Genomic DNA, 26994 nt, shown 5'->3' with positions numbered 1-26994 from the left:
ACCCACAGCCACTGGTCAAAGTGCCTTTTGACTTCTGGTTCAAATGGTGGTTTGAGCCAAGTCATCAACAACCCCACCCAATTCCCATGGGAACAAACATGGACATTTATTTCTAAAGGGAAAAAAACATTTGTCTGTTCAGCCCTCAACACTGGGGGCCACCAATGAACCAGGGATTCTGAAGCGTTTTGTAAGATATGCTGCAGAATGGATGGCTGCAGGATCTTACCCATGAATGACCATTTCAAGGAAAAGCCATTTGCCCAGTAAGTGGATGGAACCCCCTAAAAATGACCTTGAAACACCGCTGAGCTCACAGCAGCACCAGCTGCCAGAAGTAGGCGGTTGCACACCTCCAGCCTGCCAGGTAAACCCTGGCACTGTCACAGCCCCGGTTCACACGTGGGCCCTAACCAGTTTCTGCAGGAAACCCATCTCTGCTCTGACGCAATGCCTCCCAGGTCCAGAGGAGCAGCACTGGAGGCAGGTCAAGACGCCAGCTCCCAGAGGAGACCGACTCTCACCTCCACGAACGAGGTGTGGAAGCAGCGGGTCACGTATGCCATCCCGGCCCTCGCTTGGCACACAGGGTGCCAGGCACTGCTGCAGTGCCAAACACAGGTAGTCACGCCAGTTAGGGCAGTGGAGCAGGCCCCTGCAGACTGAGCACAAGCAACCGGCCTCAAAAAGAACCCTGATCTGACAGTCGATCTAACAGGGATGTACCACAGCTGTCAAGTGTCAAGAAAAACTGGCATTGCCACAGCAGAGCCCCAGTGCATGCGGCGATGCCCACAGGGGCGGACCCTCACCAGTTTCTGCAGGAAACCCAACTCTGCTCTGACACAATGCCTCGCCAAGAGAACCCACTCTACTTTGCCATAAGCCGTTTACCACGCTTTGACTTTTTAAACTCTATGTCTACATAGTTTCAAGTGTTTTAAAATAGTACATTACAGTTTTAAGTACCACGCTTGATACATTTTTACTGATGCATAACTTCAAGGGAAGCAGAACTCTAATTTTAAAGCACTGGAGCCAACTCTCAATCTGCACAAAGTCACACACACACACACACACACACACACACACACACAAGCACTGGAGCCAACTCTCAATCTGCACAAAGTCACACACACACACACACACACACACACACACACACACACACACACACACGCAGAGTAGCAGAGTAGCCAAAATACAAGGCAAACCAGTATACTTATTGTGCTTTCTACAAAGTAACAACTGGACTCTTTGCTTTAAATGTAGAGGCACTTTACCTGAACGGGTATCTGGAGGCTGAAAAATACATGGAACGTGTTCCATGGAAATGTGAACACCTGCTAAAAATAAAAAGTAAGTGTGCCCTTTGTTTCCTGACTTTGTGGACACTTTGCATATTACACTGATACAATTAATTTTAGAAAGAGATCCATTGCCTCTTCTTCACCAGGTTTTAGGGTTTACTGAAATTATTCAACAAGTACGCATAATCAGGAAAGATTACTTTTCCCCCAGCTTTACTGACATATAATCGACAAAACTGTGACAAAACTGTATCTATTTAAAGTTTACAACGTGATGACTTGATTTACATTGTGAAATGATTGCCATAACCAGGCTAATGAACACATCTGTTGCCTCCCATAGTTACTTTTTTGTTACAGTTGTAAGAATGCTTATGATCTACTCTCTTGGCAGATTTCCAGTATAGAATACGGTACTATTGCTAACTACAGTCACCATGCTAGAAGACCTCATTAGACCCCGGACGGAACTCACTCATCTTATAACTGAAGGTTTGTACCTTTGACCAGCACCTCCCCACTTCTCCCACCCACGCCCCTGATAACCACCATTCTACTCTCTGTTTCTATGAGTTCAATTTTTTAAAGATTCTACATGTAAGTGAGATGATAAGTTTTTGTCTTTGTCTGGCTTGTTTCCCTTGGCATCATGTTCCCCTGGTTCCTCCACATTGTTACAGATGGCAGGACGTTCTTCTTCTCATGGCTGAATATATCCCAGTGTGTGTGTGTGTGTGTATGTGTGTGTGTGACGTCTCTATCCATTCAGACACTGACAGGCACTTAGCTTGTTCCCATGTCTGGGCCACTGTGACTAATGCTGCAGTGAACACAAGTGTGCAGAGAGCTCTGAGATGGTGATTTCATTTCCTCGGATAAATACCCAGAAGTAGGATTGCTAGGTCATATGGGAGTTCTAGTTTTAATTTTTTTGAGGAACCTCCATACAGCTTTCCATAGCGGTTGCACCAATTTACATTCCCACCAACAGTGTGAAGTGTTCCAATTTCTCCATATTCTCACCAACATTTATTTCTTATTTTTCTGATGATAGACATCCTAACAGGTGGGAGGTGATATCTCCCTGTGCTTTTTCATATGCCCATTAGCCATCTGTATATCTTCTTTGGGAAAATGTCTAGTCAGGTCCCTCATGACGACGTTTCAGTCAACGACAGACCGTGGTCCCATACTATTATAACGGACGGAGCTGAAAATTCCCATCTCTTACTGATACTGAAGCCATCGTAACACATAGTGTTTAAGGGGTGCAAAGATCACCGAGGCTGTGGTTGAGATGGCAAACGACCTAACGTGGGCATGGGCGAGGATGGCTCTGGGGAGCTCCTCGAGGGGTTCCTGAGGACTGACTGATGAGGAGGTGCTGGAACTGGACAGGAGTGCACAGCTGAAGAAGGGGCTGGAGAAAAGGAGCCTGCGGAAGAAAAAGAGCCCCAAGAAAATCCCCAGAAGCTTTTTAAGACCTCAACAAGCTTCTTACAAAGTTTACAACTATGGACTGCAACGCAGAGAGGGTTTCCCTAATCCAGAAGAATGTTCACACTGCAGCATCTGCTTCCAAGCACATTGATGATGAAAAAAAAGAACAAAGCAAGCAGACCGCCATAGACATGCCTCTGAAGAGTGACACCCCTTCAAGAAGAGCCTGGGCCTGTCTTTCCAGAGGTGTTTCCGAGGGAGGCAGTGTTGTCACAGGAGATGACGGCTCCATGTGTGTCACTGCCCAAGACCTTCCAGTGGGACGAGGTGGGGAGGGAAAGGCAATGATATTGACCACCCTGACCTTGTGGAGGCTGAGGCTAATGTGTGTGTGTCTGGGTCTGAGTATTTAACAAGAAAGCTTAAACAGTAAAAGAAGAAGGATTTTAAATTTTAAAAATAGAAAAAAGCTTATAGAATAAGGATATTAAGAACATACTTTTAAAAAATTCATAAAAAAAGAACATACTTTTGTACAGCTGTACAATGTGCTTGTGTTTTAAGCTAAGTGTTAGTACAAGAGATGAAAAGATGAAAAAATGTACACATTTATAAAGTAAAAAGTGACAGTATGCTAAGCTTATTACTGAAGAAAGATAACATGTCATAAATTGCAGGCAGCCTAGGCGTTGTGCGTGTGTCCTAGGCCTTCACACTCGTTCACTTGCCATTCGCTCGCTGACCCAGTCCTGCAGACTCCGTGCATGGTGAGGGTCTTACAGGCTGGACCATTTTTATCTTTCACACTGCATCTTCACTGCACCTTTCCTATGTTTCAATACATTTAGATACACAAACAGTTGACACTGTGTTACAACTGCCTGCTGTACCCGGTACAGTAACATGCGGTACAGCTGTGCAGTCAGGAGCAGCAAGCTGTACCATACAGCCCTGGAGTAGTATGGACATCTAAAAAATACCAATCCTTTCAATTCATGAGTATGGAATATCTAGGAAAGATTACTATGAAGTGACGAATCATGATTCCCGAGTATAATATACAAATCGGGGTGGCCCCATCCCACACAGAATTCCCCACTGGCCTGCCCAACCCCACCTTAATTTTCGGAACCCCACTGTCCCCACTTCTCCCAGTCCGTGAGCCACATGACCCGATCTCCCTTATCACTGTGACTGGTACAAGGTCGGCCTTTTCGATGCTGAACTGTTCTGGAATATTCATCTTAACCAGAGAGGCGGAATTTTTACCTAAGGCAAGTCCAGCATTTATTCAGAATACTGGCCCAGATGCCCATTTAAAAGGCACTTACGTTAGCCAAAGAAACGTGGTTTTTACTGAGATGTGTTATCTTTGATCAGTTGTTTTTTCAAAATCATTAATAAAGCAAGTGGGAATCAACGTACTGAATTTGTCAAGGCACCCACAGACAAAAAAAATGAAACAGTGGACCAAGTGACTCAACCATAAGCATAAGGCTTGCTAACCTGGTCTTAAATCGGACATTTCACTATACAGACTTCAACTTTTTGTATATGGGTATTTTTGCTGCTTTGCCAGAGCCTTCTTTGTCCAGTGTTCTGGGATTGAAAACACAGTCCTTGAATGTTTCCTGTCTATAGATGGAAAACAATACAAAGCAGGAAGGCCCTTCCGCGCCACGTTACTCTGGGGTCTGTTTTTTCCTATGGGTCACTGTGCAGCCTCACCAGCCATTCAATCAAGGCTCACGACGTGCAGGAATTTTAACTTACTTATCACTTTCTGGTAGAGCGTAAGATTTTCCCTCCTAATTCCCAAAGCCGGGAAGCAGCAGTGAGATGCCTGCCTTTCCCTGGACCAAGGGCGGTAATGTCCCACCCGGCAGTCGTGACTAACAGGAAGTACCTCTCGGCCCACTTGTCGGGCCAGGGGAAAGCAAACATTCCCCATGTCCAGTAGTTCATCAGAAAAAGCTTAAACGAGATGGGGTCACAGGGCAATTCCCAGTGGGCCTGACAATTTCCATCTCTAACTGCGGACTGATTTCTGGAGGGTTTCTGCCGCCGTACTCACAGGCCAACGCCGCCAGAGCGAACGGCCATGTCGCTTCCTGGGGCACTGACCATGCATTCGGGGCACACACGGCTTCACAAGGCACAGGTTCCAGGAGCCGTTTGCGCTCAGGGCCACACCGCCAATGCCTGCAATCCTCCGAACGCTGAGCGGCACTGGCCTCGTCCCTGGCCAGAGGGTTCCAAGGTGCAGAGGCCAGTCCACTGTAGCCACCACTACTCCCCTAGCACCTAGCTTAGCACCTGCCTGCCCCACAGCAGGTGCTTAATATACAGACTGAATAAATGAAAAAGTAGATGGCTGTCACCTTGATAGGGAAAGGTTTGAAAAAAAGAATATCCTAGATTTCAAAAGCTATAACGAGAAAAATTCAGTTAACACTAGGCAGGAAAAAGTAGCCGTATATATGCAGAACTGCCTCCCACGGTAAAATCCACAGTGACTAAAATGAACACGTGATACTGTCTCCCCAAATTAACCTGTTTTAATGCAGAAAACACCAACAGTAAACCATCCATGTAGCCAGGGGTCAGGAAACTACGGCCTGCAGGTCAAATCCAGCTCACCACCCGCAGCCTGAGAATCAGTTTTATTTTTAAATGGTTGGAAGAAACCAAGGGAGGAATAACTATTTTATGATATGCAAAGTTACATGAAATTCACAATTCAGTGTGCACAGGCCGAGCGTCCTCAGAGCGTGCCCGGGCTGATGGGTCTGTGCCCAACCCGCAGCCACCTTCACGCTCCAGCCTGGTCAGAGCTGAGTCTCTGCCACCCAGACCATGGGACTTGCAGAGCTCAAAACATTCACACTCTCACTGTTGACAGAAAAAGCCTGCTGCTCCCGGGTCTACACCCAAGTTTCCCAGCGGGGCTAGCGGGGCTGCTCAGGTGGCTGGCCTAGACGTGTACTTTCTCTTCCGACGTCTGGCCTCATGGTTGAGAAGCAGCTGCCAGGATGAATGGGAGAGGCTGACGCTGGTAAGAGTCCCATGTGGAGGCGCAGCTTGGCGCTGGTGACAGCAGAAAGTCAGACATCATGTCTCTCCTCCACCGACCCATGTCTCCCCAAAACGCTGAGACGTTACAATGATTGTTTTCTTTCTGACCCCTAGTTATAAAGAGATTTCAGGACAAGACCTAAATAAATACAACTGTCTACATTAGGTGTCAGCACGCCATTTCTGGAAAGACCAAGCAGTAAACATTTCAGGCTTGCAGGCCATACAGCCTCTGTCACAACTGCCCAGCTCTGCCCTGTAGCACCAAGCGGGAGGGCCAACAAATAAAAAGGACTGAACCTGGCTGTGCCCCCAATAAACTTGCTCCTGGACACTGCAATCAGAATCCACACAATTTTCATATGTCACGAAATACTCTTCATTTGATTTTTTTCAACCATTTAAACATGCAGAAACCATGCCAAGACACTGCAGGCGGACTGGGCCCCCAGGCCGTAGGGTCTGTACAGGCAGGTCCAGTGTCCCTGAAACTCCAACCCCCTTTTTTTTTTTTCTTTTTTTTAAAGATTTTTATTGGGGAATTGCGGGGATGGGAACAGTGCTGGGGAATTGGGGGAAGGGGAACAGACAAGTTGCTGTCCTTTAGTTCTTCAGTCTAGTTGTGGAGGACGTTGCTTCACTGGCCCAAGTTGGCACCATCATTGTGCTCTTCCCAGGCGAGGCAGATCAGTCGCCGGCTTCTGGACGGCCGCTCACGGCGGCTTGAGGGCCACTCACGCTGGCTGCTGGCTATACACGGTAGCCCATGGCAACCCACTGCCACAGGGGCTGCAGCCTACCGCCCCCAGCCACCTCCTGGCAGCCCAGCTCCAGGTTGAGCTGTTGTTCAGCATCTTAGCTGTAGAGGGCAGTGTCACTGGCCCTCATATGTGGGATCCGAACCGGGGCCCTCTGGCGTCCCAAGCCAGTTCTTAACCATCGCGCCACTCGGCTGGCCCTCCAACCCCTTTTCATCATCACCTCCCATTCCTCTCCTGGTGAAGGGGGACTCCTGCACCTTCCCGAGCGGAACTGCAGAAGTTGAGGTGCTGCTTGTCAGAACCCCCAGGTTACCAGTCTGCTCCTTTTCATTCCTTACAGCCTCTCTGGGGCCCAGGGAGCAGAAGCGCCCCTTAGAAGCACCCAGCACACTCTCCACCCGCCCGGGATGGCACACGTGGGGCCCGAGAGCCAACACTAACATCACACAAGCCTCAGTGGTTCCCCACCAGCCCCAAGATGCCGGCACTGCTGTGTTTGGGCTGAGAGTCACATGGACCACAGATCTGTCGGCTTCTCACTTACACAGTCACTTTGACGCATAGATTAAAACAAGTGGAAGAAATGGGGAGCGGAAAGAATGTTTAAGAGGCTGACTTTAAATCCTGGTCACCTGCACGCATGTAAGTGCACCTTTGCTGAGTAAGATAAATGCTGCCCCACCCCTGCCCCGCTGAGGACTCCCCCAGGTGCTCGGGCAGCCACCCGTGTGGTCACCGTACACTGGGCTTCTCTGCGATAAAACCACAGTGGCCCGACCGCAGCCATGTGGCGCTTCACCTGCTATCACTGGGCTCACCAAGCCCACGGGAGCCCATGCACCCAGCTGGTTTCATCATGAGCCAGGGGACTGCTGAGCTTGTCCTGCTTGTCTCGTTAGATTAGCTGTCTTTCTAAATTCCTGGGAAGGAAGCTGAAATCTCCGTAATTGGATTTAAAAAAATAAGGCACCCGCTGACACTTTAGAAATGAAACAATTTGTTACATATTCCACCAAGTAGTTTAAAAAGTCTTAAAAAAGGGTTCACAGAACTCTAAAGGGATAGTATGGGAAAAGAAAAAAAATTATCCCCATGCATACCACTGAAAAAAAAAAAGGTGTTTATAAAAGGGAAAATGGTCCAATAGAAAGTATTCTGGTAATAATAAGAGCGAAATACATCTAACAGTTCTACACTGATTTATTTTCCCAAATGGTGGAATTGTGCCCACAGATTTACAGCTTCTCTAAGATAAGTAGCAATTATTTTTTACTTTCAACGACAATAACAAAACCCTTATCAACCTTAACTGAACCTCCATAATATTATTTGAACTCCAATCAATGACGAAGACGAATTGTTATACTTTAAAAGAAATGGAATTGAGTTTTATCGTTTTCCTACACATGTCAGCTGATCCAGTGGCTTTTTGTTTGGTGAGCTGGCATTGTCCCCCTGGCACTTGAATTGGAACCCAGCTGCTGGTCCTGCTTCTGGCCACCAGCACACTTAACGGCTCCCTCGTGGTCTCTCCAGGGACTTCCAAGTCCCCCCCTCCCCCAGCCTGCTCTAGTCCTGTATAGGATCTGCTAGGACCTGGAGGCAGCTGAGTTTGAGACTGCAAGATTTATTCAAGCAGCAAAAGTAAGAGAGACTATTTTGTGAAGCTTCACAATGAAGACAGCTCAGGCCCTGGGGCGGGGATGACAGGGAGGGGCGGGCCAGGGCACTGCCACAGCAGTGATGGCACAAGGACATCGCAAGCGAAAGTGCCAAAGGCGGCTCAGCTCTGAGTCAGTGCGTGGCCTGGCGAGGTCCGGAGGACTCCGCCCACCCACCCGCATTCCCGAGACAGGTCGTGCAGGCTCCCTCCCACAGGCTCCTTCCCAAGTCAGCACATTGGGACGCTGGGAAGCGCGTTCCCATAGAGAGCAGGTTAGGGATGACCATGAAGTTCTCAGTCCAGCTGTTTCCAGCTCAGCTGAGAGGCAGTCCCAGCAGGGGCCACTCTGAACCCAGGGGCAGGGGACAAACACGTGCAGGAGGCAGCAGTGGTTTTCAGCCACGGCTACACATTACAGTCCTGGAGGCTTTAAAAACAACACAGATGGTTCCATTTACATGGAATGGCCAGAAAAGCCAATCTATAAAGGCGGAAAGCAGACAGGTTGTTAGCTGAGGGTTGGGGTGGGGAACAGGGCTCCACAGTAAAGGTGCTACAGGGCTGGCTTACTGGGGTGCTGCAACGACTCGAAAGCTGGAGGGTGGTCACTGTTACACAACTCCATAAATTACTAACATCACTGACCTGAACACTTAAAATGGGTAACTTTTATGACATATGATGTATAACTCAATGAAGTTGTTTTAAAAAGAAGAGACACACCTGAGCCCCCACCCAGAATGGCTGAATCGGAACCCTGGGGGTGGGGCTTGTCTTGTCTGAAGTTCCCAGGCCAGGCTGAGGTGCAGCCCGGTGACAGCGCCCACGGCTGCTGGGTGGCTGCCGGGACAGGGTAGGAGGAGGGCCCGGCAGTGAGGGGTGGGCAGTGGGCAAGGACGGCTTGGGGCGCTCCTGTAAAACAGGCCACACCGCCCTGCTCTAGGTGGAGACTGCCTGGAATGTGTCTCCCAGCGTGGGTTCAGTCTCTTCCTCACAGGCAGATATGCGTGCGGTGATAAGAGGCCCAGGCATTCCAGGCTGCAGGTTTCACTTCTGGCAAAGGCTCAGGGGACACTGTGTGACTAAGAGGGCCCTGGAGTCAAGCAGACCTGACTGAGTTGCCTGGTGAGCTACGACTGGGACTCTGATGCTCCCCCCCCCCCCGCCCCCCATCAAATGGGATGATCCTGACTACAACAGGAGTGATGGTAACACCAGCCCCACCCTGGCGGTCTAGAAGCACCAGCCATCTCGCTAGAGGGGCGACTCTGAGGACTACAGCAAATGACAAGCACTTCCGATGAGCCCCAAGCAGTGAGTCCCATCAAGAACGGCCTTCCGCAGTGATCACGCTGTTACAGCTTCTGGAAGAAGCCACAGTGCAGCCCAGACCACACAAAGACAAAAGTCCGCGTCAGCTTATAGCCGGAGCAGGGCAAGCTGCTCCCTCAAACAAGGGCTGGTTGTGACAAGCTGGTGGGCTGGAGGCCACCAGAGAGCCACAGGCACACAATACACATAAACGCAGCGGGTATGTGCTGAGTCAGCAACACCCTGCATCAGAGGATCCACATCTTAAGAGCTGGGAATGGGCTGCAAACACGCCAGCTGGGGCTAAAGGGCTCTGTAGAGACCCCACCCAAAGACTGTCCTTACAGTGCATTTAGATCCTCGCTCACTCAGCCAGGATTCATGGGACTCTCACCCAACATCAAGAACTGGGGAGGAATAAAAGGAGAGAAATGAGGCCCCGCCCTCGGGGAGCCAATGGGAAAGGCAGGAATGTAAACAACCAGCTAGTTCTGGGAGCCCAGAGACAAGAGTGATGGATGGGCTGTGTGGCCAGGAAAGGCTTTGGGGCGGGAAGCAGTCCCAGCAGATCTCAGATAAGGCAGACACCCACAAAGCATGGGGGAGGGACTTGGGGCACAACATAGAAGAGAAAGGTTTGCTTAAGGACCTAGGGGACAATGGGGAGCCACTGATGGTTTCTCAACAACGTATGGCAGATCAAAACTCGGATTTGAACTTGAGAACCACAGTGCTGGTGGCCCAGTGGAGGATGGAGGTAGGGAGAAGGGCGGGGGTCCTCTGCAGCTACCCAGGGGACAGACAAGTACAGACTCAACCCCAATAGTCCAGGCCTGGCCAATGCTATGCTGCTGCTTTAACAGAACTAAGTGTGGCATCAACTTAAAAAACATTTTGACAAGTTCAAAACATTTATAAAACAAGGTGCTGTCTGGTCAAAAGGTAAATAAATCACAGAAACCAGAACTCATGGATCACAACCTATTTAACCACCAGGTTTCCAACACTAAATTTAAACAATTCTAAGTAATACTTTGTACATTCTCTTATGAAAGTACTTTCCCATATGTTATTTTATAACATGCACCTTATGGGGCAATTTTTATTATGCCTATTTTCACGGGTGTGGAAACTGAGGCAGACACCCATTAAGTAAATCATATACAAAGTCTCTGGACCCTCAGAATGAGAATGGTTCCAACATCACTGACCAAAGCTAAGTGTCTCTTCATCAACTTTCATGCTAGCTGCGGTCTTAGCTCCACCGCAAACCAGCCATGTGATCCAAAAATACACCCCTTAACCTTTCTGTACCTCACCTTATATTTGCATCAACAATCTCATGTGACTTTTCAAAGACCAAAATAAAACAGCAAATGAGAGAATATTGTGAAACCTTCAAAACTGTGCTTTGCAAATGTAGGCCTGTATCTTTACTATAAATAACAGTAAATAGTGCGTACTTTAAAAAGCATATAGTACTGAGAAATTGGGTGAATATGGACCCTCTCGGTTTCTACAAAGAATACACATCACAGATGTAGCCCAGAAAGTTCTACAATTAGCACGGGGCCCAAAATGAAAGGCAAAAATGCCCACCTAGAAAACCGGGTGAGGCAGCTTTTAGGGAATGACTGACAGACCCTGGGCGAGAACACCATCAGTCTTCACTGGCCCTTTTCTAAAGGTCAAAGAAAAGAGCATCCCAACACCACGGAGCAATGGGTGAAAGGTGTCGGCAGATGACTCAAAAGAGTATTCAGAGTAATGAGGGAACGGTGGGGCTGTGTGGCCTACCACTGAATGTGGGCTGCTGTCATGCTTACTTCACCACTAACCTTTTCATCGCTTAGTCACTCAACAAATATTTGTTGGGTTCCCTTCCATGAGCCATCATGAGTAAGAGATATGGCCCTGCTCTGACAGGGCTGGAGGACTGTCGAGGAAAACAAGCAATCCTATGCCTGTGTGATGAGCGCTGTGACAGGAGAGGCTCAGGGCCCCTGGGAGCTGGGAGCCAGTGTCATCAGCACCACAGCCAACATTTGCTGAGCTCATGCCCTGTGCCTGGCACTGTTCCAGGTGCTGTGCAAGAAAAACTTCCCTGAAATCTCACGGTAACTCCATGAGGCGTGTGCTATCACCTCCACGTTACAGATGAGAAAACGGAGGCACAGAGAAGTTACGTGACTTGCCTGAGGCCACAGAGCTGGGCTCCAGAGACCCTATTAACTTCTGTGTTCAGGTACTGCATACGCAGTCATTTAATCCTCCAGATAACTAGGAGGTCAGTACAGCTATTATGCCCATTTTAGAGGTGAGAGACCCAGGCACAGAGAAGTTAACTAACTTGCCAAAAGTTACAGCCCTGATGGGAGCACATCTAATGCAGACCCAGGATACCAGACAGGCTTCCTGATGGCTTCCGAGACCTAACAGATGAGCTGGAGTGAGAAGTGTGGGTGTTGGGTGGTAAAAGGGTCCTTAGGCAGGGAGGACAGAGGTAGGAGAGCACGAGAAGAACGGACACACACTGGTATGCCTGGGGGAGGCCTTGCCCCCCCTCTCCCGTAAGCTTGGGTGCATGGGGCCTGCTGAAGTCTGAGGGCAAAGCAGGGGACTCCGGGCAACTGTGCAGGCTCTGGGCCTTGAGACCAGTGCCAGGCAGTGGTCCTCCACCCCTTCCTGGGGGGGGGGGCGGGGGGGCTGAGGGAAGGTCTCCTGATGCAGCCACATAAGTCCTACTAAGTGTGAACATAAGCCCGCCCCACCAAGATAAACAGACCTGCCAAGGGGAGTGCTCATCCCGCCCTCAAATAAGCCGAGTCTGCGATGAGCTGAAGGTACCAAGAGAACCAGCTAAGCCCAGACTCAGTCGACTTGAGTCCTCACATGCTAGCTGGGCAGAGAGGAGGCGTAAACTCAGTGTCCACACACAGCCAGCGTTCACCCAAAACTTAGCACGGGGTAAAGCAGAAACTACAATGCCTTTTCAAGACAGCATCCAGTCAGCAGGACTAGATCCAAAGACAGCCGAGACTGGAGCTGCCTCGCAGGGACTTTAAAACAACTATGATAAATACACTCAAGGATCTAGTGAAAAATGTGGACAAAATGCATGAGTACATGAGGGGTTTCAGCAGTGTGGGAAATTGAAACAAAGTATCCAAACTAATATACAAAGAGGGACAAATTGGAACAGAGTATCCAAGGTCTGTGGGACATTATCAAACAGTCTATCTATCATCCATGTCCTTAGACTGCCAGAGGGAAGAGAGAAAGGGCTTGGGCAGAAGAAATATTGAGGAAACGATGGCTGAGAAGTTTCCAAAATCAATGAACAACATCAACCCACTGATCCAAGCTCAGAGAACGCCAAGGAGACTAAACACAAAGAAAACCAGCCCTAAAAAGATCAAGGGCAAACTGCTGAAAACCAAAGCTAAAGAGCAAAGCTTGGAAGCAGACGGGGATGGGAAGGTGTTTTACACACAGCAGCATGGGGAGCAGTGACAGCTGACTTGTCACCAGCAACGGCATCTTCAAAGGCTGAAATGCTACAGGAAATGAAGACACCCTCAGAGATGAAGGCAAAACAAAGACATTTTTGGAGAGACAGAGGTGAAAAGGATTCCCCCTCCTGAAGATGTCACTCCGATACTGTGGGGTACAGGAGGAGAGATGGGAAAACTTAGGCACGTGACACCCACACTGAGCCCGTCTGGGGTGGGGACGCCTCCTAGGGAACCCTGGCAAATAGCTTTATTCCCCAGGCCAACTCTGGTTAGTCACAGCTGTGTGCAGTCCTGGACTAGTCTCTCCCAGGGCTGCACCGAACTCCTGGGAGAGATAGCCAGACAGGCTGACAAGGACAACGCACAGGCCCTTCTAGCTGTGCCAGTCTTTTGCCCCAGGCTAAATGTTGTCCTCGCTGTCACACCTTAAGGTTCTCGATGCAGGCAGATTAAGCACATGAAACTGGTAGATTTTATCTACTACCTAGTGAAATACAGGCTAATTTAACACAAATAAGACTGCCAATTTTCAGCTTTCAGATTTTAGGTTCTATCTCTGAGGTCTTGGGGGACAGAGGAAACGTTTGGGCTGCAAGTCTGCTGTGCAATTTGGTTAACTATTCTCATCCTTGGCACTATGCACTGACATTTTGGTCACCCCAGTGGTGACAACGAAAAATGTCTGAAATTTTGCCAAATTGGGAGGTACAGGGACAGGGCTGCAAAATTGCCCCCAGTTAAGACCCACTTAGTTAATGGAAAGAATCTTTCTGTGTGAAGATGAACGCATGCACTGACAGTAACGGGGGGAACAGGAGCCTGGGAGGAAGAGGGGGATGCGCCTCTGACTCTGCAATGACCTGGTAAGTACTTCGTCTTCGCTTTATTTGTGCGATTCCTGATAATGTAAATTTGGCAAGTCCTACATCCTGGAAAATGAAAGAATGTAAAAACTTGCTTTACCTCCTTTCGGAAGACTTTCTCTTTTAGTACTCCCTGAGGCTTTTTATGAATCGGTGACAGTATTATATTTTTTAATTTCCAAGAACTCTGTATCATTTTCTTAGTCACCTGCTCTTTTATTTTGTTAACACATTTTGGACCGGGTGACGCAGATTTGCGTCTATATATTTAAATGCCCCGTCCTCAATGTGTTAAATGGATGTAAAACGCTTCCCGCAGATTTTGCTTACATCCTATCATCCTCCTTTGGATGGTAAGTAAATGAGCAAGAGGAAACTGCCCTTGTTTTCGTCACCCACAGAGCTAGCCCTTAAGACCTTTTCTGAATGGCTTGCAGCACCATGTTTTTTAATTTCCCAGAATTTTAAAACATGTGTTTTCTAACACTTCAATGAATTTTAATGGGGGGAAGAAATAAGCACATGTGTCCGGTCAACCCCCTTGAACTAGAATGTCTCCCATGATGCTTGCAGTTCTGTCCTCACCAGACAATCTTCCTCCTGTGAAAAATTTCAGGACCCTACCAGGCAACCTGTGGTGCTACGACATGTTAATGTGAATTTACAAAAAGATTCCAAAATATAAAATCAATTAATATAACGGCAGGAGGGGTAGTGGTCAGAATGCAGCGTTTTAAGCAGGTCTGGGCATTTCCATGGCATTACTGGGCAAATTGAGCCATTTCCTCATGTCTGGGGGCCAGCCCTTTGTCATCAGCACAGGCTCTCTCATGCACGCATGTCTCCTTTGCCACCACAATCCTGAGGGCACCAGCACAGAAAATGCCCATAAAAGCTCCTGTCCAGAAGGCACACTGCCCACCCCAAGCCAGGCGCTTCCTCCTTATAGGTGGGTGAGGTGGCTGAGAGGGAGAGCCTGAAGCTGCTGGGGCTCCGAGCTCAGTCTACCATCTAAAAGCTGTGTGACTACAAGCAAGTTACTTGACATCTCTGTGCCTCTATTTCCTCACCTGTAAAAAAGGGGGTATTAAGAGTTTCTAAGGCCGGCTGAGTAGCTCAGTTGGTTAAGAGCTTGCTCAAGAGTGCAAGCTCTGAGCAACAGCGGTTCGATGCCCGGCCTGAGCTGAGCTGCCGCTGAGCTGCCAACAGGTGGCAGGATAGCTCAGCTAAAAGAAAAAAAAAAAGCTTCTAACTTATAAAACGGCAAGGATTACGCGATAATATATGCAAAGTTCTAATTCCTAGAAAGCTCACAGTCCGGTTTGTTGTTCTGACATAAGCAGTGAAGAGTGCAGATCCTGGAGACAGAATTCCCAGCTCTGCAACCTCAGTCAGTGACTTAATCTCTGTGCCTTCTCACCTATAAGAGGGGGTGGTACCGAACCGCTTTCGCTGGGGAGTAACGAGTCAGTGCACAGCTGGCACCAGGAATGGTACCTGGCACCCAGCAAGCGTCTAACTACAGGTGAGCTGTCATCATTACATTATTTTGGGAGGGTCTTTAGGCAACAGTGTGGAAGCCATATGGTGGGCGGGAGACAGAGTATGGGAGCCACGTGAGAAAGTGGATGAGCAGAGGGGGTCGGGACTATGACAAGGGTACAACAAGCAGGCCTTGGTGACGTGGCAGGGGTGGAAGTGAGGAGGAGAGCCGAGGACCAGCACCAAGATGGTTAGGTCGGACCCCAAGGCCCTTCACCCAGAGAACAGATCCAGGAGTGTCTGGGGGCGGGCAGTGAGGTCAGGTCAGGAAACGCTGAGTGTAAGGGTCTGCTGACCATCTCTCGGGCACAGATGCCCGCTGAGTTTTTGGCTGTGTGGCTCTGGAGGGGAAATCAGAGCACGTGGCGAGCAGAAGCGACAGGCATGGATCTGGGGGAGCGCGCTCAGAATGCAGACCCTGCAGAGAGGGTCAAGGCTAAGGATGGAAGCTCTGAGAACATGACGGACATGATGGAGACCCAGCTCTTCTGGGAGCGGAAAGGAGAGCCCGGGAGGCGGGAAGAAATGGGAGTGTGGTGCCAGTGAAGCGAGGGCCAGTGACGGGTAAAAACGCCGGCTGTGGACAAGAGCACAGGGAAGCGTGAGGAGCACGGCTACTGAACCAAGACGCCAGGCAGAGATGGGGGGGAAGTCACGCCACGTGAAGAAAACCTGGACGCAATGAGACGCTGAGCAGACAGCCAGTGGAGGGAGGGAGGCTGGCCGAGCCCAGTGCAGGGGGAAGCCCCGGGCAGCGGCACAGGTGGGGACTGAGAAGGATGGGGCACAGGCTGGCACGCTCGAGCGTCAGGGCTGGGAAGTGTGGCAGTGCCCAGTTTTCTCGGGAAAGCGGGAGGCAGGTCATCTGAGGAGAGTGGGTGTGTCTGGAGTGGGGTGGAGGAGGTTTGAGAAGAGTAAAAGTCTGGCAGAAGCACTTAGGAAAATGGGACGGGAGACCAGCCAGGCACTGGAGGCAGCAATAAAAGCCCAGCTGAGCTCGGAGGCCATTCAAGTTGGGCAGCCCTAACCTGCCAAGTGATGGTCTCCGCAGGCCACGCCCTGCGTCACAGGTATAGGAGTGACAAAGCCAAAACCACAGAGTCAGGCTGTTACTAGGCAGAACCCTGAAAGACTTTCAGAGCTGGGCAGAGTTCTCAAAGTGAAGTCACCCACAGACTGGCTGATTGACAGGCGGGAGGAGGAAGGGGCTTAACAAAGGGTGGGAGAAACTGTTTGGGGAAGAGGAATCTGAAAGGATCAGAGGTCACAGGCAGATGGCGGACAGAGAATTATGGTTCAGATTTTACAAGTGGTTCCTAACACACAACAGCGGATTTCTTTCTGCACCCCCCAGCGCAGGACGCAGCCTTGCACACCTCTCCCAAAACAGCGACGTATCATTATCGCGAACTCTGCCAATGTGGTTACTGAAAAGCAGAGCCCAAAGCTTTGTGCTTCTTCGATTACTTGTAACTTTGAAGAGTGTCATATATTCATTAATTGCCTGTATTTCATCTGCGACCTTTCTGTTCCTGGTATATGCTTATTAAGTTGAGTGACAAGACAGCCTCCTATATTCAGGAGTTAGTCCTCTGCTGGAGCTGCTCCCATCCTCCCAGTTCCCCATTCGTCGTAATTTTATGTATAAGACAGACAGGAGCTGGCTTCTTATGTGGACCTAACCTATAGGTTACCCTGCATTGTTCATCCTCCAGCTTTGATGCCAGGGCATGAAGTACTTTCCATATTTCCTTCTGTTTACTTTTTTTCTTTTTTTTTTTACATGAAACTCCTAATCCGTTTGGAATTTATTTTGACATCTGGTGGTGAGCTGCAATCTACTTATTTGGCCCACAGTAACCTGTTGTCTCAGGCTGTTTCCTCACCGTCTCGTGCTGCCTCCTCACGTGTCAGCTTCAACATGCCGGGCTGCTCCGTGCGGCACCAGAAGCCTGGTCCACCAGCGTGGGAACACCGCAGGGAGGCGGCCTCGGCCAAGGTCAGAGAGAGCTGGCACACAGCAGGCGGGTCCAGCACCTGGCTCACTACGCCCCAACGCCCTGAAGCAGTGTCAGCTCCTTAAGCCCATATCAAAAAGTTTTACAAACGCAACAGAATTCACTAACTGCCAAAAGAGGTGATTACTAAGGGTATCTGATACGTGATCGCCAAACGGCGACCTGGGGAGAAGTAGATTTCTGCTTTGAGGAAAGCTGTCATGCGGACTGCCAGTGCTCCGGGACTAGCAGAACAAGGCACACAAGCAGGCGTGTACGGTGCACACCTGTCACGCTTCTCTAGAGACCAGCTCACGGCAGGGAACCGCACCCAAGCGTCTCCCCACTCACTGTACACCTCTTGAGCTGCCAACCACAGGTGGGTTTTCTTCAGTCCTGGGGTTCTTGGTGCATAGGCTTGAGGATGTCTGTGAAGCCCATGAAATTATATGCAGGTTTGTGTGAGAGATGACGCTTTTCTGGGGAGTGGGCTGTTAGAATTTCCATCTAAATCTAGGTAGCAAGGTTCCTACGCCTGAGGACCGCTCTAAGACTCACAGACTGCAGTGAAGTCCATCATCCTAAGGCCCGCTACCCACTAACCACTGCTCTAGAGGCTGTACTAACAGACTGCCACTCCTCTTACCACTTCTCAATTTTCTCTGCCAAGTCCTTCCTCAGTCCAAGTGCACTGCAATCGTTTTCTCCATGTAGTTGGAGCCCCACAAACTCAGCACCCTTCCTTTAAGATCACCTACCAATCTTATGACTAAGACACAAAATAAAAACTCAAATAGCAGACATACTAAAAGATGCGTGCCTCAAAAAAGCGAGGAAAAATGTTTGTAGATTTCCATTGGGAACCATTCAGATTGGGACATCTGCATTTTCGCAGATTAGACATTCCTCATCGTGTTTCTGGAATGCCCAATATGGGTGCAATCACATACCCTTTATACAATGTTGCTATAAACAATCAGACTGCTACACACTATGTCGGAGATTCTAACCAATTAAATAAGGGATGAAAAAGAATCACTGACATAAATAATAGGAAAGAAGAAATAGAAACATGACACAGATAATATTATATACGTAGAAAAGTCAAAGAAATAACAAAATGAATTGTAGCCAACTAAGTTATAAAGTAAGTACGTATTCAAACAGGATTATCATTGACGTTTACCAACTAATCAGGCCCTATTCTCAACAACAACAAAATACACAAAAGCTCTGAGTATATAAGCTGTGCTGTGTTCCCACTGCAAAGATATCACTTCTCCCCATGGGTTAGCTCACATATTTCTAGCCCATAACTCCTGGGTTTTATTTTACTTATTTTATTTATTTTAATAAAGAAAAAAAGAGTTTATTGGAAGTAATTTAGTGACTACTTAAGGAATTACAATAAAGGTGACAGAAATCCCAGAATTTGTAAGGCAAACGTAAATATAAATATAAATTAATTACTGGTTTATTATTTCATTAAATTGAAGATGGAAAGGACCAATTCTTGAGTCACAATGTTTGCCTCCTGGGGTCCTAGGTAGCTTTCCCTTGCTTCTGAAAATCACGATTCTTAACATGGCTCATTTGAAATTTCACATATCACTATTTTCTGTCCCACATCTTAAGAGTTATATTCTAGACGGGCAGCCAGATATTTTCAGCCAAGCAACAGTTTCAAATCCCTGGGACTCCAGCAAAGGGACAGTGACTTGTGGCGGGNGGGGGGGGGGGGGCTTGGAGACATATGTGGACAGATCAAGGTGTGTGACTTCGAGGGGGAGGATGCCTGGGTTTTATTTTTGTATCCTTGGACCTAGCCCAGGGCAGGCACTCAATAAATATTATGTGAACAAACAAGCTCCATACCAAATTCCCAAATGAATTTTTCTAGGAACTAGAAAGGAAGTGATATCAAAATTCATTTTTATACAGAAACAGGAGAGAATAACTGAAGAAGAAAAGCTGAAGGAGATCAGTTCTACCAGATTTAAAACACATTACAGATCAACAGTTCTTAAAACAGTGTGGTACTGGCACACGCACACGCGCACGCGTGCACACACACACACGCACACACATACGCACGCGCGCGCACGCACACACACACACACACACACGCACGCGCGCACACACACAGCCATCCATCAGTGGGAGAGAAAGCCCAACAAAAAAGTAGGTGTAAGAATTACATTTTTAAAAAAGAGAGAATCACTACCAAACAATAAGAGTGAAGAATTATTGTGACCTGTTTCAGTAAGACCCAACTTGAACTTGAATCTCCTCACCTCTGCCCCCTCTCTTCCCCTCGCCCCAAACACTATGGTGCGAGACGCTGTTCAACGCACTGTCCTAGCTCTGGGGTCATCCCCTCTCCTTCTCCTGCTGCGACAGCTCCCTAACTTGGCTTTCACCTCCTCCTGGTTCCCTTCCTCCACAGGCGTTACTCCACCTGCCCAGAGTTGGTGCTTCCTGAAGCACCAACTTAATGTTCCCAACCTTCTGCATACAAGGGCTCCCTAAATTCTACCACAGTGGTCCCCAAACCATGATCCCCCCAAAACTGGAACAGGAGCTTTCCTAATGATGGTCCTTCCACAGATGACAGCAAAAACCAGACACACTGCCCGCCTCCAAAAGGTGGTGTCCACGGCCATGGGGGTCACGGAGGTGAGTCCTGCCATCTTGGGGCTGGGTGGGGAGTGTTAACTGTTAACCTGGCCAGTCCAAGAACGCAAAGCAGTGAGAGTACTGAGAAGGGGGGAAGGGGAGAGGAATGACTGTAACGGGGATCAAGGGCTACATTGTGGGGAATGACACCTCAGCAGGTTTCCTGTTTGGGAAAGACGGCCATCAGTTATACCTGGCAACGAAAACTGAGTGTGCTGGTTTTAATGCTTCTCTTGGATGGAGATGCAGCCAGGCACTTGTGAATTTAAATACCACAGTCACTGTAAACTTGACAACATGTGGATCTACACACAGCCATTTGCTACCTGACAAATTTGAAAATAAGTGCCGGGTAGAGTTTTTCTGCTGTCAAGAATCAGATACGGTGTCTTTTTCCAATTTAGTGACAAACAGTATTAAGTTCAAGGCTGAAATTTTCAGTGTGCTAGGTTTTCCCTACGTATTTTTCTTCCCTCAGAATTCTCTACCGCCTGTATCTCCACCTGCCTGTTATCAAGGCTGCCCAAGTGTCACATGACATAGCCTGCCCTGGGCCCCAAGCATGTCGCAGAGCCCCCACACCCGTTCCAGGCTCCCTCTGTCCCAGCACTCACCATGGCTAGCCAAGTAGAAATGCTTTGGTGTATTTCCCCAAGGTACAGCTGGGCGTGGGTTCAAGTGGCCACTCCAGCCCATGCTTCTAAAAGGATCCGATGACCACGTGAAACCCAAGCTGTAGGTTTATGAATGTTCACACTGGCAGGTGACAGGTAGCTAGCTGGTAGTCGCTGGGAAGAGTTTCTGCGCAGTTCTGAACTTTTACTTATTTTAATATTTGTGTTCATTTGTGCCCTTGCTTATTCAGTCTGATGTTCAGGATTTAAAGTCTTCAGGAAGCATAGATTTGGCTACCCCGTGTGAAGAACACCGAGAAAGCCACAGAAGACGTGCTAATGAAACATTAAAGGAGAGATCAAGTTCACTAGACCAAAGGTATCTCTGATAAGGAAGACACCTAAAGAGAACTGAGGGGACGGCGAGGAAGGGGGAACACCACAGGACAGACTAATCTAAAGAAGTGGCCTATGCAAAAACCAATTAGCTATAATTAAAGTGCAATATCAAGACACAGGAAACAATCTTCACCTTGGAGGGCGGAGATGAACTGAGTATCGTTTTCACATCATTTGCTACAGGAGGCTCTACCTATTCAAAAGCAGTTTCCTACACAAATCACAGGGTCAGATTTTCCACAGAACCAGCTCCATCTTCTTTCTGACGCTTGTACCAAACCTGCACCAAGGGGCTCTCAATATTCCAAAACTGCATTCATTAAGTGACGCACCCGGGAACAAGAATACTACCTTGTCTCTGTTAAAATGGAAGGAGAAGTGCAGGCATGACGTGCATACTTCATCACTAACACCTGAGATCTGCGGAACTAGGTCTGTCTCCCCACCCGAGTCCCTGGGAACTGGTTACAGCTTCAACCCCAGCCTCTACCTCTTGGCAGGTTCTCGGGAGACATTTGTTGAACTGAATTGGTCATTGAACAATGAAACTGACAAGTGAGCATTAATTCCATGGCAATGAAATAAACAAATAACACATACAGAAAACCCATGTAAGAAAATACAAATAAAAGGACAGCGGGAAAAAAATTAAACAGGTAGCAAACTTTTTAAAGGCAATATCTTACGCTACTTAGGTGGTGCTGATACAGGACTTCCATCACATCCTGTGACGTTACTTGCTGCACTGTAGACTAAATGACAGCACTGTCCTGTCAGAGGGCAACCTGGTGAACCCTGTGACTACATGAATGTAGATTTCCTACAAATGTAGCAATCTCAACTCCAGAGAATTCACAACAGGAAAAGAGAATTTAGAGGGGCGCGCTATACTCATTGAAATGGCTGTCCCATGGAAGAGACCAGGCTGGTTTATGCTGGCACCAGGGGATGCCCACGGATGCCCAGGGAGAGATCCGAGCATTCGTGCTGCCCCTACGGAACGGGCTGTCTCAGGAGATGCTGAGTCCTCCACTCCTGGAGAAGGTTATTCTATCTCTGTGATTAGGGAGGGGGCGGCAAGGGGTGGACAGACTACACAGGCCAGGCAGGTACTGGGCAAGCTGACGGCGTGCCCCAGCCAGATGGGCCAGCTGCTGCTCAGCTCCTGGGGAATGCCAGATATTTCCAGGCCTGCCAAGATTTTGGAAGACTCTGGAAATCCAGGTTTTTGTGTGAAAACTCCAGATTTTAAAATATGGGCACCTGACTGTAAAACACACATATGTACACACTGAACAGGCCAAACGGGACACATGTACACCTGAAGCAAACAGTGTGAGCCTTTGCTTCTGAGAACTCACACATCCAGAACCGGGAGAACGGGGCCTGAGTTTCTCAGCCTCAGCACTCTTGGCATTTGGGACTGGATCGTTCTGAGCTGTGGGGCCGTCCTCTGCATGGAGGATGTTTAGCAGCAGCCCTGGCCTCTACCCACTAGGCGCCAGTGGCACCTCCACCAACCAAGTCATGACATTGGTCTCAGACATTGCCAAATGTCACCTGGGGGGCAAAACCATTCCTGGTAAGAGCCACTGGACTGAAGCAACAGCCAACTCGGCCTCCAGGGTTTTCTGCAAGTGTCACTCATAACTCATCAAGGGTCTCTCACAGAAGAGTCGCCCAGGCCAAGCGCGGATGTATAGCTTCTTGAAATCAGGGACCTGGGCCTGAACCCACAGCTCTGCCACTCACCAGCCCCTTTGAGTTCTGGCTTCCTCATCAGTAAATCAGGAATAAGTAAATCAACTGTTCAAGTTGCTTTGAGAATACAAGGAGATAATTTATGCCAAGCACCGAGCCCAGCAGCTTAATAAGCACCAAAGACGCTTAGTAAACATTAATCCCTTCCTGGGCAAAGGCAGCCAGTGTCTGTCGTCGAAAGCTCTGGATCTATTCCTGTCTCGGCCACCAAGGAACTGCGTGAGCTTCGCAACTTGTTCCTCCTTCACAGAACAGAAGTGATAAATACCAGGACCCAGCCCGGCGGTTTGGCACAGCACTTGGTGAACCAAGCCGCTGTGGAAATGTCGGCGATTGTTACTATCAGATCTTGTACAGATTTCTGTAAAGGACAGGGCAGTCTTTCAGCAGATTCAAAGAGCTGAGAAGGTAGTGCTACCAAGGGAAGGTACAGGGAAAAAAATAACACGGATCATTAACCTCCAGGCCTTTCTAGACAAGCAATGGTCACTGGTGATCCACAGGCCCAATCTTTCGCTTCGCCCCACCAAGTGTCACGGTGGTTGTTGAATTTGCATTAAATGCCATCTAGTTTTCATTAAAATCCAGATTCCAGGCTTTTTTCAAAATGTCAAAGGTTGGGCCACACTGGGTCCATATTCCCATATGCCCCTGTGGGGAGACAAGTCCCCTTCAGGTCCCCCGCCCCACAGCCCTCACCTGGCCTAAGTGGCTCACTGATTTTACTAGCCTGGCCCCTCTAGGCACTTGAATTTGTGACCCCGGCTTATCTAAGACAACTTGTCTGGCAAAGCACTCCAGATCTGCAGGGAGCACTTCATCCATGGCTGGGACCAACACCCAGTGAAACACGCCCTGCCAGAGGCTCGCCTAGGTCGTAAAGCCTCCTCGTTAGATTTCTGTTCTCCTTGGCAATGAGACCGCATGTCTCCACAGGCAGTCCTCAGGCCTCTCATCCTGGTGTACCCACCCCTTCCTCGACTCAGGACAGCAGCCCCCCAATCACCATGTCCACTGGATCGTCCCCATCAAGCGTTCTCAAGGAACCAAACACCTTTCTTCTTAGCGGGACTATGAAGACACGACACGTCTGCTGTCCGCCTGACTGGCCCTCCTCCTCCCCTTTGCTGGTAGCAGCACCTGGGTTTCCTTTGGGGCGCCAGCGTCCCCACTCAGTCCGTGTGGTCTGGGTGGGGCTGACTCCATTCCCATCTCCAGGGAAAGGCGTGTGACCCAGTCAGAAACATTCAGTCAGTCCTGGGACTTTGGCCGCAGTGACAGGGAGGAGAGTATTCTCTGTCCCTCTGGAACTTGAACTGAGGACGATGGAAGACGGGGGGTCTCCTTGTGGACACAGCCTGTCTGAAGAGTGGCACCCCAGATCTAGGCCATCTGCAGCCATACTACTTGTGGGCTCTTTGGTTACATACCAGCTAATGATTTCCCATCTTTGCTTAAAGCAGTTCCAACTTGCTTTTCTCACAACCAAGAGACCTAATCAACACAAGAGACATTTGAAGAAGTGCTCGAAGATGGAAAAAGGAAAGGCTCTACTCAATCTTCCTCCCATTTTTTTTGTCACTTCCCTCCATGCAGTAGGAGCTGGGCTCCACTCAGGGCATCGGCCACCCCACTGAGCACTCAGCTCAGCACATGGCTGCCCTGGTGGCCTCTCCCCTGCAGGCCTGCTGAGCTCCTCCAGGGTAGGGGCTGTGTCCTGTTCACTGAGGGTCCTTAATGCCTTGTACATGGCACACAGTTTGTGCTTAACTACTGTCTGTTGAGTGGACAGATGGACAAGAGGCAGGCGGATGACAGGAACCACCCCACTTCTCTTCTCAGGGACACCACCCCCGCCAGGGGACCACCTCGGAAGCCTTGCCCCTCTGATACACCAGCCACCTTCTGAAACAGACTCACCACCCACTGTAAACAAGTTGCATCATGGGAACTCACTCCTCCCAGCAATTACTAATTCTCCCACATGCCCGGTCCAGGGAACCTCGCTGTGCGGTTACTCACAAGGTCCTCACTCTGGGAAGAGACTACTTCATTGCCAGATACCACCGAGGACTCTATGAATTGGTGACACACACCAAAGGCATGCCAGGCACACATATAACTTCACTCATGGTGGGGGAGGGGCATCCTTTGCTTTCCAGCCTTCATCCAGACCCAGATTCACCTGGAATCCTGACTCTCATGCCCAACCCACCACCTGCTTCCCCGCAGTAACAATTCTAGGCTGTCTTCATTTTCCCTCCCTCGTCCTTTACAATTACTTAATTGGAAAAAAACTACAAATATATCTAGGAAATCAACAACAGTAAAGCAACAGGTTCCCAGTAAAAACAGTTTTGACTTTGGGCAATAATGACCACGCCCTTAATAGCTCTGTAATCGCTGCAGCTTCCACTGGCATCTGGCAATAAAGATGTTAGACAGCCAAAGGTCAGGCCCGAGTTACGGAGCTGGGGTGAATCACCACTGACTCTGTCCAGTTTGTTTTCCCGGACTTGGGCGCACCCCACCAGGGCGAACTAGCAAGAGCTCCACTAGCAATCTTTACGGAGCATCTGCTGAGCAATAGGAAGCGCGGCGGACCCCAAAATCAGGCGAAAGACACAGTGAGGCCCCGCAGGTGGCTAGTCTGATGGACAACACCGACAAACACAGAGGCAATTACATCCCGGAGAAACAGGTGCTGTGAGGCGTGACGGAAGCAGCCAGGAGGGCAGCCCATCCCCGTGGGAGCGGTGGGGAAGGCCTTGCAGAGGCAGACACCTTCTGCAGGACAAGCAGGTGTGGTCAGAGGCTCACCAGGGCCCCAGCGGGCGGCTGGCGGGCCAGAGAGCAGTGGCCTCCTCTGGAAGCGGACAGCTGGGCAAGGATGGCTGGAATTGCAAAGCGTGAGACGGAAGCTGCCACAGAGGAAGCGGGGGGCCAAGGGCCCCGGAATGGCTTCCAGCTGTAAGTGCCTCAGGGCTCTGCTGAGGGCAAATGCCCCTCACCTGGTACGGGGCACAAACCGGCCAGGCCGCAGTCTGATCCCGGGACCTCGGCGCCCACTGGCCACGGGTTCCACGGGGCGAGTTGCTGAGAAATCGCTGAGAACACAGGTGGGGCAGGAACTCCCCGGGAGCCCCTTACAGATGCCTGGCTGCACCGCCAGCCTGAGCCCGGCCCCCTGTGCCTCCCTCCCGGCCGTCTGTCCTTGTCCCACCAGCAGCAGGACAGCCGGCGCCGCCGCCCCCCCCCCCCCAGCGCTGGGGGATGGAGACAACGTCTGGAAAGAGGAAAAAAAAAATGCCCACGCAGAGGACAGGGTGCGGTGCCCCCCACACAAAAAATGAAACAACAAAACTAAGCAAAACGTTGAGGGAAACGAAACAGCGAAGCGCAAATTTAGAACACTCAGGAGGAAGTAAAAGTGTTTCCGTGCACGCAAAAGAAAGAAGTGCCCCCACAGGCTTTGGCCAGACCCAACTCTCCCCTCTTTTATTTTTTTCTTTCCCCAACGGTGCAGTAAAAGAAAAAGAAAAAAAAAAAAGGAGAGCTGTGAAAAACTCACACTTTCCTGTCTGGTCGCAGAATACACAGAACAGCCCCACGGCGGGTCTGGGCTGTCATTTCAGGACCCACCGGAGGGAGTCCGGGCCGCGCCAGGTGCATACAATAAACGCCTAATCAATAAACGCCGAATCACGGCGCTGCACACCTGGAGCCCGCGCGCGACCGAAAGCCAAGTGTAACCGGGGAGCGACACAGAAAACGGGCCACACGCACTCGCGCCCGGAGCCCCGTGCGCCCGCCCACAGCTGGACGGGAGAACCCCCCGAGCCGAGGCCCGTCTGGCGTTCGCGGCCCCCAAACGAACGTGCCGAAGCGCCCACGTCCAGCGTGAGCAAGGCGCTTCCCAGCGCGCCTTCTGGGTGTTGTCTGAAACGGGGCACGGCGTTCCCAGCCCCCCCGCCCGCCCGGTCCCCGACGTGGGAATGTCAGGAGCGCACGGCCTCCGGCTCGGCCGCGGCGGGGCCCGCAGCGCCCTCGGTCCCCCCGCAAAGGGC

General features: G+C 49.7%; 1 protein-coding gene across 3 annotated transcripts in view; it reads right to left on the bottom strand.

Moving 5' to 3' along the window:
- The window catches only part of ARHGAP17 (Rho GTPase activating protein 17), a 75682-nt gene that overhangs the window by 48377 nt on the left and 311 nt on the right, over nt 1-26994 (bottom strand). For all 3 annotated transcript variants that reach the window (XM_019649832.1, XM_019649833.1, XM_019649834.1), the window contains exon 2: nt 11154-11159. In XM_019649832.1, the coding sequence (XP_019505377.1) occupies nt 11154-11159 (6 nt within the window). The remainder of the gene's footprint in view (nt 1-11153; nt 11160-26994) is intronic.

The sequence above is a fragment of the Hipposideros armiger genome, unplaced genomic scaffold (assembly GCF_001890085.2).
Source record: "Hipposideros armiger isolate ML-2016 unplaced genomic scaffold, ASM189008v1 scaffold_135, whole genome shotgun sequence".
Lineage (NCBI taxonomy): Eukaryota > Metazoa > Chordata > Mammalia > Chiroptera > Hipposideridae > Hipposideros > Hipposideros armiger.
The sequence above is the reverse complement of the archived record's forward strand: the minus strand, read 5'-3'. Positions and strand labels throughout refer to the sequence as shown.